Here is a 19671-nt window from a genome sequence, read left to right as displayed (position 1 = left end):
TCTCCAGCCCTCTACTTATTCAGGTGGCAAAGCTTTGTCTGAGTGCGGGGGTGCATCACTGTCTACTTCTTGGCTTCACATGGTGGTTGGTATGGCTTTCTCCTCAGCGAAGTCGGCAGCTTCGTGGCACAGCTTAGTGTGCGGCCCAGGTGCATACTCTCATTAATTCTCTCTCTGTTCATATCCCACACTGTGAATCTTGAAGCCTCCGACTTCTGTGTTCTTCTTTTGTCCCCTAGCAGTTAACATAAGAAATACCCAGAAACCTTTGGGAAGTGAACATGTCATTGCAGTCACACAGGAGAATAGAATTTCTTTGATTTTATTTCCTATTTAAAAACTTTAGAAACAATCCTGTGTTTAGTTTGGACTTTCCTGTTTCCCCTAACAAATATCCTGTGCTATGCTCTCAGCCAATTTGAGAAAGAAAAGTTGTTATATTTAAATATCTGGGGCTTTTTGTTGTTGTTTCTGTTTTGTTTTATTCTTTTGTTTTTAACCCCAAAGAAACAGGCCATTTTGTTCTCCTCAAAATCAGTGACATCCTTCTTCCCAATAATCTTTTTGCCCTGCTGAGACTTCCTTCAAATTGCTAAGGTCTGCTGTCAACAATGATTTCAGAGCGGTTGTATGTTCTTTGCAGTGAAAACCCGCCTTGTTTTCTGTTGCTAGGCAACCCCCTTCCAGCTGCCATTGAAGAAATGTGCGGTGGTGGGAAACGGTGGGATTCTGAAGATGAGTGGCTGTGGCCGTCAAATAGATGAAGCAAATTTTGTCATGCGGTAAGAGCGAGCACCCACAGTGTGGCCTCTGACTTCTCTCCCTTTTCCCACCCCTTCCATAAGCCCTGGGGCCATTCAAACCTAGCGGCTGCCAATTAATCCCCTGTCACCCATCTTTAGCTTCTCTTCCAGCCCTGGACAAGTGAGGTTAGGAGTGTGCTAAGGGGAGCGAGGGTCTCCAAGAAAGTTCAAAGCCCGGAAGGCTCCTGAAGCAGAGGAGCTTCTGCTGCTAATGAAGGCAGCAGGGAGAAGAAGTGGAGGGGCTCAGACTGTCCCTGAAATTATGTAGCTGGGTGATTAAAACCTTGAAAATTGCTCTTTCCTCAGGGCTAACTCTGTATGAATAAACATTTTAGTCATTGTAAGTGTTTTGTCTTAGTTTTCCACAGAAGCTTTTGAAAGGAGCCAGTGGGATCGAAAGATTTAAAAGGTTTTGGTCTGCGTGTGACTGAAACTGGCAAGAATGGTCAGGGAGGGAACTTCAGATAAAAAGGAAGGGACCACGCATGGGGATGTGGGGACACAGGCATGAGCTTTTGTGAAGGACAAGAGGCCCTTTCAGGGCAGTGATAAAAATTGCTAAGCTTGACCAAGGGAAGACACCTTCAGGCTGGAGTCCGGCAGCCTAGTACTGGGTGAGTCTGGGCAAGAGCTGCTGAGGCCAGCATGTGGCTGCTGGATCAGATGGAGGTTGTCTGGCTAAGGAAGAAAGGTGGAGTGTCAAGAAGGAGGGTGCTAGGTAGAAGTCCTGTAAGGCGACACATCCCGAAGCCTAGTTACGCTAAGGAGTGGGCGCTGCAATGAGGTACCGTGGTGTAAGGAGCAGGGCCAAGGGACAGGGCCGCGCAGGGTGGGCTTGCGGAGTGGAGGCGCTGGTGGGATGTGGAACAGTTAATGAGCTCAAGCTTAATTGTGGCCCCCGGAATACGGAGCTCAGCTTGTCTGAGACACAGCGTGGAAACAAAAGAACACCGGGAGGTTGGGAGAATCTTCCAGGCGAACCCCGGGATTTCAAAGACATGGGAATGACTATGAGACAGGATTCTGTAACCGGGCAGGACTTAAATTCAATTCCTGGCATCTACCTGAAAAGCTAGGCGAAGTCATGATTCCAGAGCTAGGGAGGTGGGGACCGGAGGATGCCTGGGGCTTCTAGAGCAGCCAGTCTAGCCGGATTGATGTGCTTCAGGCTCAGTGAGAGACCCCGCCTCAAAACATACGCTGGAGCGTGGCTGCAGGAGACACTGTTGTAGACCTCTAGTCTTTACATGCACATGCACACATGCACATGCACACATGCACACATGCACACACACACACTCACTCACTATGCAGAATGGGGGTGGGGCTCTAAGAATTCTAATCCAAACTGGAGCTCTGAGCTGTTTGAGAGCATTTCAGATGGAGGCAATTTCCTAGAGAATTCTACATTCCCTCTCAGGGAAGAGTTGCTTTGCCATCAAGGCATGTTCTTACTTCGTGAAACTTGTAGCAGTGGGGATGTGGGTTTATGGGTGCCCGGTATGCGTGAGGGAGAGTGAGTGTCCTTCCATTCCTGACTTTGCTTCAATTGTACTCTAATATAATTTTTCCACTGAAGGGTTGTGTTTTCTTCTCCACTGCTGATTATTTTCTTAAAATAAAAAAACAATTCAAATCTTCGCAATGTGTACAAATCATAGAGAAAAGGAGTGGAGAACTTTGAATTTAAGACAGCATAACCCTTGATGCAGGAGAGGCACTAGCGCCAAATCCTTTTATTGCTGAAAAACAAGGTTTTAATACATGCTAAATCAGAGAAAGGTTTCACGGAGCAACCTCTCTACAGCTCCAGTGAGTGCTGCTTGGATATCACGAAATGTGGAAGAAGGCATAGGAGAAATATTTATAAGTCGTAGGAGTGCATGAAATCTCACGGGAGGCAGAGGCAGAGGCAGAGGCAGATGAGGCTAACAGTGAACCCCAACTTATGTCAGACACCGCTCCAATCCCTGGGTATGTCGTGAGGCTGAAGAGCTAATCACGAGCACAGAGTTGAGAGGTCATGCCGCCACAGATGACCGGGTGAGAGCCCTCCACAGTATTGTTTTACCTCTGCCTGGGCTGTTTGAGGAGAGGGAAGGAGACTGCCCCTCGCAGACCCTGACTTTATCTGTAGTTCTATGAATACTGTGTCATTGTTGCATTTGCATGCTTTTCAAAAGTTCAACTTGCTCTTGAGCACAGATGAGGTGCTTTCTCCAGTTATTAAGTGAAGAAGCATAGAGGAGCAAGAGCCTGGTGCAGCAGCTCAAGCAGACTGTGCAGTCCCGTGCTCTGTCCACCACTGACCTGCCGCTGTCTTAGTTCTCACCCCGTCCGGCAAGCTGGTCCATCGTGCTGAGTCTTCCCTTAAAGTGATACCTTCTTCATCCAGGAGGGTGCACACTTGCCCTCGTGGATAACTGCCCTCGTGCAGGGCAGGAGGCCAGCCCTACAAGGTTTTATTTGCCTAGAATAAAGGGCTAAGAACTGTGACTTTCTTCTGCTGTAGCATCCAAAGTACGGGCACAAGATGCCAGTCTCTTCTCCTGCTCTCAAGGAGGGGAGAGCCCAAGGGGGAAGTCAAGCTTTTTAGCAAAAGCAAATTCTGCTGCTCCTGGTGTATGTACATATGTGTGTATGTGTTTGTGTGTCTGTAATGTGTATATGTGTGTATATATGTTTGTCTCTGTGTGTTTGTGTGTATATGTGTTTGTGAGTGAGTGTGTGTGTGTGTGTGTGTGTGTGTGTGTGACTACTATTAATAAGATGAATATTTCAATGTGACATGTAGAAGGGCTGTTGTAAGCACCATATGGGATTATCTCATGGTGCCCCATTTATCCCGAACGGACACAACTAGCTTGGCCTTTTCCACAGTCTGCTGTCGAGGCTATACAAGGTCGGAACTATAGAGTACCTGGGATTAGAGCTCACTGCACAGCCTTCAGTGTGATGCTCACAAAATGAGGGAAGGGTTGACATGGACAAGAATTCAGAGGAGATGCCATTGCGCTCAGAGCTGTGTGTCCACGCTCCTTTGATTTCCAGAACAGTGCTGTTTTCATAATGTATTTAAAATGTTAAAAAGGTTTAGCTGTGGCTAGTGAGTGGGAGCACCGAATGTGTTACTTGTTACCGTTGTGCGTGTGTGCGATGCTGGTGGTCAGAGGACACCATTATGAAGTCAGACCCCTCCTCCCATCTTCACGTGTGTCCCAGGCCACCAGGCTTGTGTGACAGGTATCTCTAGCTACTGAGCCAACTCGCCAGCCCATGCTTGATAACTGATAAATTATTTTTAAAGCATGACTTGGCAACTGATAGACCTGTTGATGAACAGGCGTTTAGCATACAGGTTGGGGCACAGCCAGAAAAGTAGTACACTGTTAGATCTTCAAAATGAAACTGTTACCGAGTAAGTGGGGGCCTTAGAAAGTATGAGACATGGGCAAGCAGAGTGGGGAGAAGGGTCTCCACGCAGCCCTGCCCGTACATTGCTCCCTGATGGCAGGTGAGACTGTCTCCTGGGCCCGCCCTTCAACTGTTCCATCGTGTTCTTTGCACAGGCATTTTCTAAACATACACTTCAAATGCTAGAAACTGCTTTCCCATTTTCCAAAGCGCACACTTACTCTTTAACCAAAAGTAGCCCTTTAAAAAGAACCCTGTGGGGCTGGGCTCTAGCTCAGTGGGTAGCGTATTTGCAGAAAACTGGATTTGGTAGGGCGCAGCTCTAGTCCCAGTACCTGAAAGGTGAATCTGAAATTTAAGGGCAGCCTTGTGAGTTTGAGGCGATCCTGGCCTGCAGGAGACACGGTCTCACAACAACAACAGCAGCAAACTCTTAAATTCAGTTTCTCGAGAACACTTACAGGATAGATAATGGTTACATATTAAAGACAAACAGATCACAGCATGATGATATTCTTATGGATTGTGTGCAGAGGACTGTTAGGCACTTGAACACACACACACACACACACACACACACACACACTGAGTCTCTTATTCAACTTGCCCATTCCTCATCAGTTCACAGAATTTCTCACTCTTCTGTGCCTGGCTGTCTTTCAGGATTATAAGCATTACCACCATGGAGACACTTTAAGCCACTAATATCTCTCAGTTGTGCCAACAAGCAATAATGGGAAGTATGGGACGCTTTACACAATTATGCCTTATTAGAAACAATTTGACTGTGTTAAATGGGCCTTTTATGTAAATCCACATAATTATCAATTTAGGGATCGAGGAGCTAAAATCATAGCGCACTGTTCCGAAGAAAAGAGATACAGGAAATGCCCCTGTTTTTGGGCTGGGAGAGAATATTTCCCCGGAACAAAGGCATGCTCTTCACCCCCATGCTCTGCCATCAGCTTTCAGAAAGCCACACGTGAAACCTCTCTTGCTATGAGCACCCCTGCCCCACTCCCATTACAGGAAAAAAAAATGGTTCTTTGAATTTCACTGTTGTTTTTGTTTTGGATTTGCTTATTTATTGACAAAATGTTTTTTAGGTTTTACTCTGTGATAGAAGAAATAAATGGGTCCAGGCATATGAATCATGGAACACAGAAGAAAAAGAATATTTATACATGAAAACTAATTTGTTATTGATAAAACAGGTTACAAGGACTCCCTGGCAAAGCTTAGAGCCCGCAGTTAATTCTCAGACCTTAGCAAGGGCAGTCTAGATCAAAGCTTTCTTAAGAGGCAAGGCCCAGTCTTAGCTTGTGTTTTATTTGGGATGCCATCTTGTTTTTGCAAAGATCAGTTGAGTGAGATACCTTTCACACAAGCCTGGTGTGTGACTCATGATCAGTTGTATACTACAGTCTGACAGGGTCTGGTATTGATGTCTGAGTCCACTCTCCACAAGACTCCTCAGGATACCACACGGCAGATGATGTCACCGTGAGCTGGTAGATGGCTCAGGAGTGGGCTTTGTGACCGTAGCTTTCCCCAGTCCCCACTGATTGTTCTCAAGGAGCTCTCAACAAGTCACCAGCTGGCTGATTGACCCATGTGTGATTTCCAGAAAATCGAGTTTTTTCTTACCCACAAGCAGATGAAAGGGAGATTTTAAATCAACATGGAGCTGGTTCCGCCTGGATAGTCTGGTCTGGTGGGAGTCATGGGACTCAGAAGAAAGAGAAGTTAGGGATGGGGCAGATCAGCTGACAGGTGTGTGACAGTTTCATCTCTCAGGTCACATTGTTGGGAAAACATAGCAGCTCACAGAGACCACAATATTTGTAAAAACATCTTTTTTATTTTATTTTTTTAATAAACAAATGATGCAATTAGACATGCTTTGATGTGGCAGGAATCAAGTCAGGCATGGCTGGAGAGGAGAGAATTTGCAGTGTAGATACAAAATCAGATTTCTGACACAATAGTTTTTAGCTCTCTCTGTCTCTGTCTCTCTCTGTCTCCTTTCTTTAAGCAGCAAAATAACTACTTTTAGCCTAGGTCACTTGGCCTTAGTATGTGGGGCCCAGGAAGGAAGGCAAAGTCATTACTCTAGTTTCAGGTCATGGAGAAACTGCGGCCAGGGAAATGCATGAACTTCCTGATGCCCACAGGCAGCAAGCCACAGATGTGGATGTAAAACAGCTGAGTTTCCTACTGTATACACTCCTAAGGCATCATTACCAAGGGCATCAGCTGAATAGGGCTGGAGTGTGAGGTGCTTGTCGGGTGACTGCTTCATTTCATGGAGAGCACATCGCTGGTAAAGTGTTAGTCATGCAGGTGTGTGGGTTTGAGTTTCATCCCCTGAACCCTGAACCCCACCCCCACACACTCCAACAAAAGCCAGGCATGGTGGCCCGGGTTTATAATCCCAGTGCTGTGGAAATGGAGACAGGAGGATACCTGGAGCTTCCTGCCCAGCCAGTGCAGTTAAACCAGTGATACCTTGTCTCAAAAAATAAGGTGGAAAGTGATTGAGGAAGACACTTAATGGTGACTTCTGGTTCTACGTGTGTGTGCACTTGTGGATACATGCCCATGCATGTACATGTACACACACACACACACACACACACACACACACACAAACACACACACCGATTTTACTTTTTCCTTTGGCAGGGTAGGACCACTGCAGCTTGTTGGGTGATGATGTCCTATGTCATCCCCTTAATCAACCTCTACCTTGGCTACATACACAAAAATCATTCACAAGCTAGCTGAATAGTATGTGACCCAGAAAGTGCAGCCATAATGTCCATTTATAAATAGCATAATTTTCAGTGTTTATGTGGGTAGAATGTATGTGTAGGGACATCTGCCTTCCACCTTCCGATCTCTCACTTCATATTTAAAATACTCTTTCTACCGCTTCAAATGTTCTTTCTATTTTCATTACTTATAAAGATTTATTTCTTTTATTTTTTTGTGAATTTGTGTTAGTGTATATGCATTACATGTGTGCAGGTACCAGCAAAGGCCAGAAGGTACCAGCAAAAGCCAGAAGAGGGCGTCGGATCTGCTGGGTTTGGATTTGTAGGCAGTTATGAACTGACACGTGGGTTCTGAGTCCTGATCCTCCTCAAGAGCACTAAACACAAAACACTCCTAACAGCTGGGCCATCTCTCAAGCCCCTGTTTGCTTGTTTGTTTGTTTGTTTTATTTTTATTTTTGACACAAGGTTTCATGTAGCCCAGGCTGACCTCAAACTCACTGTGTAACCCAGGCCGGCTTTGAATCCTGTAGCCTCCAGGCTCCCAAGTATGGATTGCAGGTAGATGACACCATGCTTCAGAAGTATATTCTTTCTTTTCAAGACAAGGTTCCTCAGTGTAGCCTTGGCTGTCTGCAGTCTCTTTGTAGACCAGGCTGCCCTCAAACTCACAGCGATCTGTCCGCCTTTGCCTCCCTGAGTGCTGGGATTAGAGCCATGGCTCCAGAAGTATTTTCAACAAAACAGATACATTGTAGATACCATCTCTTCACTTTGGAAGACCACCTACTTCTGTCACTGACATTTTCTTCTAAAACAGATCGCGTGTGCGCACACACAGACAAATCCAACCAGCCAATCAACCTTGCCCCCAAGCATTTTGATGATTCTAATAGTTAAGTAATCATCTAACGTCTATGAAAAGGGAAAGGTGCTGAAAACAGTTATTTGTGAATAGAGCCGGAATTAGCATTCCTATTTGTGTCCTTGTAAACACTTGATTTAAAAGTCCGTGAGTCACTCTGAAATGTTGCTTCTTGCATTTCTAGATGCAATCTTCCTCCCTTGTCAAGTGAGTACACCAGGGACGTCGGCTCCAAGACTCAGCTGGTGACAGCTAATCCCAGCATAATTCGCCAGAGGTAAGACTCGATGGTTTCTCTTTGTGGGGGACTAAAGAGGAAGGTTTGTGAAGTCATTAGCATCTTAAAGGGAGTGAGCATAATTCGGGCTCGCAAACAAAGAGGGAAGCCATCTGGACAGGCAGGAAGGATGGAGGAGGGATCGTAAATAAACTAGGCAGTGTTATGGGAGTCCTCGGCGTTTGATGCTTCCTCTGGGGTTTGGCTACTCTCTGCTAGAGATGGTGGAAATGACAGGGGGATTGATTGTTTTGCTCAGCACAGCACAGCATCCTGCCCACTCATTACTACTTCTATCCAGCGTGCTGGCCCCCGTCCGACTTTCTGATCAGCAACTGTGAACTGACTTATTAAAACAAAAACAAAGAAATGACCAATTTTCCACACACACACACACACACACACACACACACACACACACACACGGAGGCAGCTGTAACAGATTGACTACCCTGTATCAGACCTTGGAGGGCAGATGGAAAATTCTTATTGGTCTCAGTTCAAGAAAACTTGACAACCGCAATGAGAGTGTTTGGGAGTCAGTCTCTAGGTGGTGAAGCCCACTGGTGAGCTATGACTGTTTGGGGGGAAAGAGAGGACAGGGCACACCAATGACCCTGACCCACTGGATTTCAAACTTTTTTGTTCAAATAGCACCCAAAATAATTTTTAAAGTACCATCTTTTTCTTCATTGTAACCAGTTTATCTAATATTTTTGGCAGGAATTAAATTGTAGATTTTCAGTTCCTTTTATGTTTCTTACATGCTTTATGAAGACATTGTGAAAACCTGAGTACTTTTTGGTGTAACCTGTCCTTACATGAAAACCGGGGCTCTTTGTCAGATTTCTTTAGTAAGTTAACTCTCTGTCACAAAGACTGCCTTTTAGATTCAAGTAAGTGTTACAGTGACACTTGATAGAATCATCATCTTTCTGACACCTAATTATTCAACATGAAAATAAGATGTGAGGTCTTGCCAAGAGCCTGTCTGCTGAGTAAGATAAAGCACGGCCATTTTGGTTTCTTCTGGAGATACTCTGGCCCCACCCCCACCCCACTCAGGAGAGGTCTCCTCACCTGTGTCCTTTTGTGACTTGGAGGTTTTTGCAACATCAGACTGTATGCATTAATAGATTTTTTTTCTGTTTCTCTCCCACCTCTCGTGTGTGTGTGTGTGTGTGTGTGTGTGTGTGTGCGCGCGTGCGCGTGTGTGTGTGTGTGTGGCGTGTGTCCGTCTGTCTATTTGTGCCCACACTTGGAGGCTGGAGGCTGACATTGGGTGTATTCCTCAATTATGTTTCCGTCTTAGTTTCTGAAACAGGGTCTCTAACTAACTTCAGAGCTTGCTGATTAGCTGGATTGATGGGCAGGCCAGCAAGGCCACAGGACTGTCACACATGTCTCCACAGTGTGGAGTTTCAGGTCCCCTCTGCTGTACCTGGCTTTTATGTGTGCTGAGGATCCAAACTCAGCTCCTTATTGGTGGGAGCAAGCCCTTAAAGCGAGCCCTTTACCCATTTCTTAGCAACACTTTATGTACACACTTTTCAAAAAACATGCCATGACTATTCAGGAAAGTAACTTGGCCCTAAAAAAGGTAAAGCAGTTTCTCCCTAAAGTTCATAACTTGAGTCTTTGATGGTGTTCCTGAGACTTGTGTCCCTTCTGCTGATTTCTTTCTTTCTTTCTTTTTCTCTTCTCTCCAAACCCAAGGCAGTGTTTTGCTGTTAGCACCAAGGGTTAGCCATTCAGTTTGATGTCTGTAGCATAGCAGGGAATTAGAAAGAAGAACCAAATAAAACTAGAATCGAGCATAGCAGAGATGAGAAAGAAGTGTGTATAGAAGGCATGATGCTCATGAGAGATGCAATATTCCAGTGGTGAGTAGCACAGGTGTTAGGAGCTGGGGATATAGCTCAGTGGTAGAGTGCTTGCCTAACACATACAAGGCCCTGGGCTCACTCCCTGGCACCACCAGCAAAGCAAAACTAAACAATAGGCAAAACGAAATGGTAAGATGGCAGCGTGGTGTCGTGGCAGCAGGAGCAGATAACAGGTACCACAGCTGGAGCTGAAGCTGACTTTGTATGGGTGAGTCAGGAAGCAGACAGCGAGGGCTGGAAACAGGGCCTTCTACATCTCAAAACCTGCCCCAAACCTACTTCCTTAGTGAGACCTCCTAAAGATAGCCCAACTTCCTCAGACACTGTCACTGGCTGAGGACCAAGTGTTAAAACCCACGAGCCTGTGCGAGACATTTCACATTCAAGCCGTAACACTATTTAAAAGGAAAGATTTAGTCAGGACTTTCTACCCCATGTCTTGGTGGTCCGGACACTGTGGTAGTGTGAGTGAGATGTCCCAGTAGTTTCAGCGCTGAACTGTTTGGTCCAGAGTGGGTAACACTGTTTGGAGAATCCTGGGAGGTGTTACCACACTGGAGGAGGTAGGCCGCTGCAGAAGGGCTTTGCTAGTTTGAAGACAAGTGCCGCCTCAGATTCTCTTCCTGCTGCCTTCTCTTGGTTCAAGATGTGAACTTCCAGCTGCCATGCCTCCAGTCTGTCACCGTGGACTCTTCTCCCTCTGGAACTCCACATAAGCTGTCCTCTGTCATGATTTGTCCCAGCGATAGAACAGTAATGGATACAAACGGCAACAGAATAGAGGGAAGCGTGAAGCACACACACCTGATAAACATTATCACATCCAAAGTAGAGGCTCGCCGGCTCCACATCAAGCTCAGCGCGACTCCCTTTACATGATGAGCCAGCAGGAAAGAGGCCACAGGCCCCGCAGGCTACTAGAGAGAAGCTCTTTATTAAAGCGTAATTGACAAGACCTCCTATTTCCAACTGGCTTGCAGCTGTTTATTACAACTAGACCCTCCCCGTGTCCTGCCTGGATAAACAGTGATTATGTCTGTCTAAGATAAGTTGTGGTGACTCGCTTTCCGTATCTCTGCTTCCATTGTTCCTCTTTTTCCTTTTTCTTTTACATCAATATATTCTGATATTTGGACTGCAAAGCTTTCTTTAAAGTCTGGAGATGACTTTTTTGTCACAGGAGGCTGAGTTGATGTCTGTGTCACACCAGTTCCCATGTCTGCCCACTCTACGGCACGTGACCTCTGCCCTCTCTAATAGCGACCATGAAGCTCATGCGCCACCTTCTTGGCTTGGTTTCCATTTTGGAATCACCTTTCCCCGGCTGGGTCTTACCATCTGAAGGAGAGAGTAGCTGGAGAGCTCTTCTGCCATACCACCTTCCTAGCCCCAATACTTCTTCTTCATTCCTCTCCTTGCACCTAATAATATTCGCTTCTCTTTCATGGAAGAAACAGAGATGAGAAGGCGCCATCAGGAGCCACAGTTTCAGTCATGTCACCTGTGGCGGCCACCATGCACTCACAGTCACTGTGGCCCAGTCACTGGTGTCTTCCCACTGGGGAGGCGGTGAACCCATAGCTGCTCCACCTGTGAGGCTGGAAGAACTGAAGGATCCTGGATGGTCTTCAGTCCTCACTGGACCCTGGGAACTCCTTATGCCTGTGCTGTAGTCAGAAGGTGCAGCTCAGACTTGGGGATGGCCTTCCCCTGACTACCAGCCAAGCGAAGCCCTCCTCATCCACATGTCCAGAGCCTTGCCTCACATGTGATTCCTGTGGTGGTTTGGATAAGATTTTCTTCCCCACAGGCAGAGCTGTTTGAACACCTGGCCAAGAGTCAGTGAGAGTTAGTGGTGCTGTTTGGAGGAGTAGTGTAACCTTTAGGAGGTGGAGCCTAACGGATGAAGACGTGTATCACTGGGCAGGTTTCACTTCCAGTTCACACTGTCTGCTTCCTGTGTGAAGATGTGATCTCTCCTCACCCTGATCCAGTCACCCATTGCAGGCCTTCCTCGCTGTTATGGACTCTCCCTCTGGAACCTTAAGCCAAAATATACTGGTCCTTACCCTGATTTGGGGCATGGTGTTTTGTCACGACAAAAAATATAGCTGATAAAATTCCATATCCACCCAGGCTAACAACCAAGAGTAGGCAACCCAGGGGCACAGACTCGGGGAGGGGCTGAGGGAGAGAGAGCAGCCCAAGCCTGCAAACCCTTTTTGGAGCTGTCTACTGGTTTCCTGCCCCTGTGGTCCTCCAAGCATCGACTGGCAGTTGTTCCGTCCCAGTGATTTTTATTCCCATATTTTAATAATCTGGCATTTTTTAAATGCACAGCAGTACAGTCTAAGCATCAGACTTTGTATATTATCACTAAGTAGAAGGATTAACCTGTCATTGACCATCTCAGACCCTTACACTCCATTTTGCATGCATGTATATATGCATATTCACATGTAGTTTGAAAGTATGCATATTCACATGTAGTTTGAAAGTATGCATATTCACATGTAGTTTGACATATGTATGCATACATGTGGGGCCAATGTTCACATCAGTTGCCGTCTTCGATCTGTCTCCACTTTGTCTATGGAGGCAGATTCTCACTGAACTTGGAGCTTGCCAATTCCAGCCAGTCTAGCTAGTGACTGACACTAGGAACACCATCTCACCTCTTGAGTGTACCACAGATGAGCTGGCACTGCAGGTGCACTGTGCCAGGTGGACTGGCACCACAGGTGGGCTGGCGTTACAGATGGCCTGGCACTGCAGATCGGCTGGCGAACCAAGTGGCTTTGATGTAGGTTCTGGAGATCCAAACGCAGAACTTCATGCTTGTATGGCAAGTACTTTAGCCACCGAGTCATTTCTCTAGGCCCCTTCTTATTCTTTTCAAGCATTTTCTTCCCATGTGGGCTGGTCATTGTTGTTTATTTTTCTGTTTCTACCTTCTCTGGTACTCAGGGGAAGAAATCTGTGTTGCTCACTTAGAGAAAACATCTCTCGAGTCTCCTGGAATGAAGATGTTACTAGAGGGCCGATGGTGATACCGTTAGAATGTGAAGCCAGGGTTTCCAGAGGAGAGAGGGAGGCTTCTGGGAAAGCATTATCATGCTATACTATAGTACAATTAGACACTTAAATATATTTCTTAGGTGGCTTTCAGAAACTTTCCTATTCAGATTACAGAATTATCATCTCAAAAGCATATTTCTGGATGTTGGGTTTTGTGTGCATGTGTGAGTGTGCGCGCACACATGAGGATTGCATTCAGAGCTATGTCATTGCTTTGTTACTGAGTAGACAAGCATCCCCAGCCCCACGATATTTGTGATTCCTGTCCTTGTGAAGTGTGTCATACATAATATGGAGACTAAGCAGCCCAAGACAGCTTGATGTTTGCTGAAGACATGTAGAGGATTGTCAATCTAGAACATGGCTGTTCTCTCAAGATACCACATCCAAAGATCTTCTAGGTCTGTGGGGTCCGGCTATAATACAGACACATCTTTAATCCCAGGAGATAGAGGCAAGTAGGTCTGAGTTCATGGTCAGCGTAGTAAAAAGCAAGTTTCAGGTAAAGAAAAGCTTAGGTACAGGCGTACATGCCTTTAATCCCAAGCAGTGAAGGTAAAGTTAGTTTGTAGGAGAAAGCACCAATGTTTTGAAAGTGATGTCTAACTGAGAGGCAGAAACAGTGATGAATCAGAAAAAAAATTTGACAGGATAGGATACTCCCAACTCTCATGAGAAGAGAGAGGAAAGGGAAGCTACTTAACGGGCAATTCAGAGAGGGAAAAAGGCAGTTTTATACAGGTTGCAGAGAGAGAATTCAGGTGGAGACTGAATGAGCCAGAGAATGAGAAGGAGCCAGAAGAGTTGAACAAATTGCTGGAGTTAGTTTGAGGCCAAGCAGAGTAATTCAGGGGCCGAGAAAGAAGCCAGATTGAATAAGTCAGCTAGGAGAGGAGTTTGAGCAGAACAGCTGAGGTAAACCAGCTGTCCCAGAGCTCAGTAAGAACCAAAAAGAGTGAGCTTATTCAACAGTAAATCTCAGAGGCAGAAACATTCTAGGCCTAGGTTAGATTTTGTGGCGGCTAAAAGCTTCTAGGACTAGGCCCAAAAGACAAGCCTTCTAGAAGACTAGGCCTAGCAGACAGAGGCAGTAACCACTGAGACAAACATTGAAGCAGGGGAATAAAACTTCCTTTTACAAAGACATGTTTGTAAATTTAGTTGGTTTTAGTGGTATACAGCTATAATTCTGAACTCCTATAATTCCATGACACTGAGGGTTTTTTGTTTTGTTTTCAAGTTTGAGCTTAGTCTGGGCTACACATTGAAACTCTGTCCGTCTCTTGAACCCCCAAACAAACAAACAGCAGATTATTGTTGTGCTGAGAAGAAAAGCAGGGCACTCTTTGATTCACACCAGCCCTACCCCCTCTGTGTCAGCCATCCGTTATTTCCAGTGTGCTACTTGGCTACCAGATACCCTGGCAATGCCTGTGTTCTGGATGTACCTCTCCTCAAGAAGATGACAGGATCTGGGATCAGCCAGTCTTTATGGATGAGTCTCTGTGGTTATGAAGGTTCATGTTTTATTTTACTTCCTGTTTTTCCATTTCAACCAGAGCAAAGAGAATGTAGTGTTTTCATAAAATGGAGTAATTCTTTATGTGGAGGAGTTACAGAGCCCTTGACTCTCTCAGGGCTGGAAGCAGGGGGCTGAGGGCTGGGAAAGGATTTTAGGCAGAAGACTGGAAAGGAATCTTGAGTGGTCTTTGCCTTATGGCACTTTGACAACTAGCTCTTCCCAGGACAGATGCTGCTAAGATTAACCATGGCTTTTGGGAAGGAAGGGGAGACAGACCTGACTCTTCCGTGCCACAAAGTACCACAGAGGGCACAAGCCAGAGCACCTGCTTCTGTCCCCAGACCTGAGGCCCTTGTAAGCTCCTGCCTCCTCCCTTCTTCTTTTCCCTTGGGTTACATATTGTGCCATACGATCTGTGAAACAAAAAGGCTTGCATCTCAAATATGTGTTGGATAGTAACTTGTGCCTGGTATCACTGAATGGCCCCAGAGCACAGGTTTTGTCACAGGGATTTCAGATGGCAGTGTTTTCTGATGAGAGCATTTGTGCTGTTTAAGAGTTTCTGGTTAGTACTAGTTGAAGAGGTTATTGGTAAATAAATATTTGGTGGCAGAGATTCCACGGCTTGGAAGATGGAAACCAGCAGCTGTTCTGTTCGTGACTCAACTTCTACTCCTTTGGTGTCCCGGGAATCAGGTTTTTTTTTTTTTTTTTTTCCAGAGGATCACCATACTTATCTGCCTGCGTGGCTCCCTTTGGGGAGTTCTCCCGGTGTCGTTACCTTAATGGTGATGTTCTCCAGTGTTGCTTTTGAGGTCCTCCCGCTTTCTCCCTTCCCCTCTCTCTTCCCTCTTCTCTGTAGCTCTATGTATCTTCCGTCAAGGTTAATTTTTGAACGTCAGCTTGATTGGCTCTAGCAGTGCTTGGCCCTATTGAGGCATACCTTTGAGTGTGGCTGTGAGGGTCAGAGAGTATAAACTGAGGCGGGAACAGCAACTCTGTGTGGGGGCTACACCATCTCATGGGCTAGAGCCCCACACTAAAAACGGGAAGAAGGGGAAAGACAGCTGCGGATGTGAGCGAGCATTGCTGTTTCTTCCTCAACAAGATGAACTGTGTGTGTACAGATCCCGAGATAAAATCACTCCTTCCTTCCCTGACTTTCTTCCTGCTTCGGGTTTAGTCATAGACAGGCTGCCTTCTCTTGGAGTACTCACCCAGGGCCGTCAGCTTTGTCCATAACCACCACTAGTATAGATCTACCCCGGACCTCCAGGGCCCTCAGTATTTCAGAGAGCTGTATGTCTGATCTGCTTAGAAGTCTTACAGACATCCCACACCCAATGTCACAGCATCAGTCACCTTTCCCATCAATCCCCCCATTACTGTGTGTTGTCTTCAGTCACGCTAAAAAAATCATTTACTCTTTGGGAATTTCATACATGTATCATATCCATACCCCGACCTCTTTCATACTAGTGCTACTCATGTGCACACAGTATTGGGATATCCACTGGCAGGGGCCAAACCCTTAAAGCAAAGTTACTCTCCTTCCCCCAGTGACCAGTAACAAGCAATGGCTGCTCAGCTAGGGGTGGGGCCTTATGAGCCCCTCCCCCATCCGTGCTGGAACTTTGACTGACTTGCCCTCCTGCAGCTGATTTGCAGACTACCACAGCTGCTGTGAGTTCTGGGTGTGACACACAGCCATGCAACCCTCCCGAGCCTCTGGCCCTTGCCGCCTGTCTGCCCCTTCTTCCTCCATGTTCCATGAGTCCTGTCGGTAAGGGATGCTTCTCTCTTCTTGTACTTTGTGCTGGCACCATCCATACAAATTCAACCTCAAAGCCCCCTCAGTATGACTTCCGTGTTATCCACAAACTGTGCTGGCATATTATTTCCATAGTCTTTCTTCCAGCTCTGACAGCCCCTGGCCAAGAACCCCAATAACAGTGTCCTAATATCTTTCTTCAGTCCAAGAAATGTTCTCTTTCAGTATAGATTTGTAGTAAAATCCCAAATCGCTCTTTTTCACCGGATCACTGTATCTTCTGCAAAGAATTGCAGCTCACAATCCCATTTTCTCCTGTTTGTCTCAAACTTCAGCCTCACTGATCTATAAGATGGACGTGCTCACTGAAACCTCTGAGCACACACACCCCCTTTGTGTAGCATGCCTGTCTGCATATGTCACTGACCAGGCTTAGCCTTCCAAGGCTGTCGGGTCCTTTCCCCCATCCTTTTTTTCTCCGTGTCCCACTGAGTGTTTGACACAGCGTAAGATGCTGTCAAGTACCAGGGAGTTTATGTGCAGTTCTGGAGAGATGCACTATTTCAGAGATTTAACTAAATCACCATAAATAAATTGACTAAAAAACTTACAAGACAACTGAAAATAAGGACAAGAGAATCGCCGTTTCCTGCTCAAGACTACGGGGAATTTCCACCAACTGCAGGGGGATGGGGGTAGGGTTGGGTTGGATTGGACTGGGAATCACAATCCGAAACCAAGCCGGTATAACCAAAATAGCACAGACATCTTTAAGAAGATGGAAATGTGGTGACTCACCCCCACTCTCCTTAGGGCAGAGAAACGGAGAATCCCCAAGCCAAGCGCATTGTTTTCCTAGCTGCTGGTCGCACCTTTGCTGTAACCTTCCCCCCCTCTGTTCACTTGCTTCACAATGCTCAGTGCTGCAGTGGACCAAAGTGCCCAAGAGAGAAAGCAGGCCTCTGGAGGCTGAGATGAACGAAGTCTCCAGGACAGTCCACGGTGGGAGGAGATGACAAATACCTTTGGGACTGGGGAGATGGAGGTGAAGAAGTCAGTTTCGTACAAGAATCCTAAGTCATCAGGACTCTGCCCAGTGGAGCAGAATTGATAGATGAGTGTTTGCTAGATGTGAGACAGGCTCAGAACTAACATTTAAATGACTTGGCACTTACAGCCCCAAGAATAATGTGCACACCAAGCTGAAGCAATTTTTTGTAATGTTTGTTTTATTTTTGGTAACTTAAAAAAAAAAAGAAAGAAAGAAAACAAGAAAATAATCAGCATCACCTGAAATCTCATAGCCCAAGGAAAAGTGACTTAAATACTCACAGGAAGAGATGCAGATAAAAATGGTCTCCAGAGGTCCTAGAAGGAAACTTCAAAACACAGAAGGGGGAGGGGCTCAGAAGCCGAAGTTGAGCTGTTGACAGTTGATGGCTGCTTGAAAAGGGAGAGCCAGCTTTCTTTAGGAGTGTGATCCCTGGAGATCCGTCATGCTCTGCAGATGGTCCTATATCCATACCTATATGAACAGTGCAAATTGGATTCCAGGAATTATAGAAAGAAAGAAAAAAGGAAGGAAGGAAGGAAGGAAGGAAGAAAGAAAGAAAGAAAGAAAGAAAGAAAGAAAGAAAGAAAGAAAGAAAGAAAAAGAAAGAAAAGAAAGAAAGAAAGAAAGAAAGAAAGAAAGAAAGAAAGAAAGAAAGAAAGAAAGAAAGAAAAAGGAATCTGGGAGTTGGGGAGAGGAGGTGGGGGGGTTGGGTCCTGGAGGAGTTAGGGGAAGAAGCACAGGGTGGGAATATAGTCAAAATATATTGTATGCATGTATGACATTCTCAAAGAATTAACAAAAGTAATATGTTAAAGGGGGAACAGCAAGAGAAGTCCTCAGATCTGTAGCGTACTTACAGAGAGCAAGTTCAGTTCAAAAGGCAAAGCCCTTCCTAGTTCAACTTTAAGAATGTAGAGGGATGCCAGGTGCAGAGAGCGGGCCTATGCCTCACCTGGGCAGCACAGTAGAATTGGGTAGTATGAGAGAGCTGGCCCTGGTGGCATGGGTACAGAAAAGCTGGCGGGCTAAGCACCTCAGCTACCACCCAGGCCCAGATCCTGGGCTTTGAGCTGGTCTACCTCAACATCTACGCCATCTATGAACTGCTGGAGTGTGTAAAGGCCCAAGTCCCACAGAACCAAAGCTGCAGGATTTCCATGACACAGGCAATAACAGGATATCCGGGAGAAGTCCCAGTGAGGATCCAGTATTGATGGGGCACCAGAAGCCAGAGGCCTCAAACCAGACTAATGACTCACTGCAACGAACATTTGCAAGTAAAGCTGTTTGGATGAAAGGGTATACTGTGTGACAGACACACCACGACCGACACACTGCAGTGTCTACGAGATGTTTTTATTTTTTATTTTTTGTTTCCTTTTGTAGGGAAGGTTGCAAGGGTAGAGGGAAGGTATGGAGAAATGGGGAGATAGATGGGATCAGGCGCCATGGTATGAAATTCACGAAGAATCAAAAAGTTTAAAAGAATAAAACTTCAAATTAAAAACAAAGAATGTAGAGGGAGAGAAACCACAACAACCTCCCCTATCCAAGCACAGAGATAAACGTGATGATCTGAAGTCACATTGAGGGAAAGAGGAGGTTTATCTTCCAGGCTCAGGAAATGGCGCTGCGGAGATGACTCTGGGGTGCAGTGTTTGCAGTGCCAGCATGAGAACCTGGGGGCAGAGCCCCAGAGCTGGGAGAGGCAGAGACGGGGAGATCCCCAGAGATCTCTGGCCAGCCAGTGTAGCCAAATCCATGCATTTTTGTGGGAGGCCCTATCTCCAAAATCAAGAACACAACCTGAGAGAGGAACATGGAAGAAACCTGATGTCAAACTCTGGCCTCCACAAGCATGTTTACAAGCACACAGAGCGAGCACGCACAGAGACCCACACACATGCACGTATAGGAGGGAGAAAAACAAGCAACCAACAGTCTCACCTTTTTTAATTTTTTATTTTTAGTGAAAAGAGTTTTAAGCACTAAAAACCCTTCCAGAGTCAAACCAGGGCCTGGCACACAGAAATATTTATTGCATTCCAGGCCAAAGTTATCAGAAAGGACTCACACTTAGATATGTTGTGATAGGCACAAAACTCTACAGTCAGAAAAATGTGATTTGCTTGTGAAGGAACAAGATGGCCTCAGTTTTCTATGTGTCTGTGGATTTCAGCACGAGTATCACAGAAGGTGCAAATTTGATGGACACTGTCCTTTA

General features: G+C 45.9%; 1 protein-coding gene across 1 annotated transcript in view; it reads left to right on the top strand.

Moving 5' to 3' along the window:
- St8sia1 (ST8 alpha-N-acetyl-neuraminide alpha-2,8-sialyltransferase 1) overlaps positions 1–19671 on the top strand; it is a 124797-nt gene that overhangs the window by 76057 nt on the left and 29069 nt on the right. Inside the window, exons 3-4 of the mRNA XM_060384431.1 lie at positions 673–782; positions 8044–8136. Coding sequence (XP_060240414.1) covers positions 673–782; positions 8044–8136 — 203 coding nt within the window. The remainder of the gene's footprint in view (positions 1–672; positions 783–8043; positions 8137–19671) is intronic.

Source organism: Meriones unguiculatus, chromosome 5 (assembly GCF_030254825.1).
Source record: "Meriones unguiculatus strain TT.TT164.6M chromosome 5, Bangor_MerUng_6.1, whole genome shotgun sequence".
Classification (NCBI taxonomy): domain Eukaryota; kingdom Metazoa; phylum Chordata; class Mammalia; order Rodentia; family Muridae; genus Meriones; species Meriones unguiculatus.
This window is presented reverse-complemented; position numbering and strand designations above follow the sequence as displayed.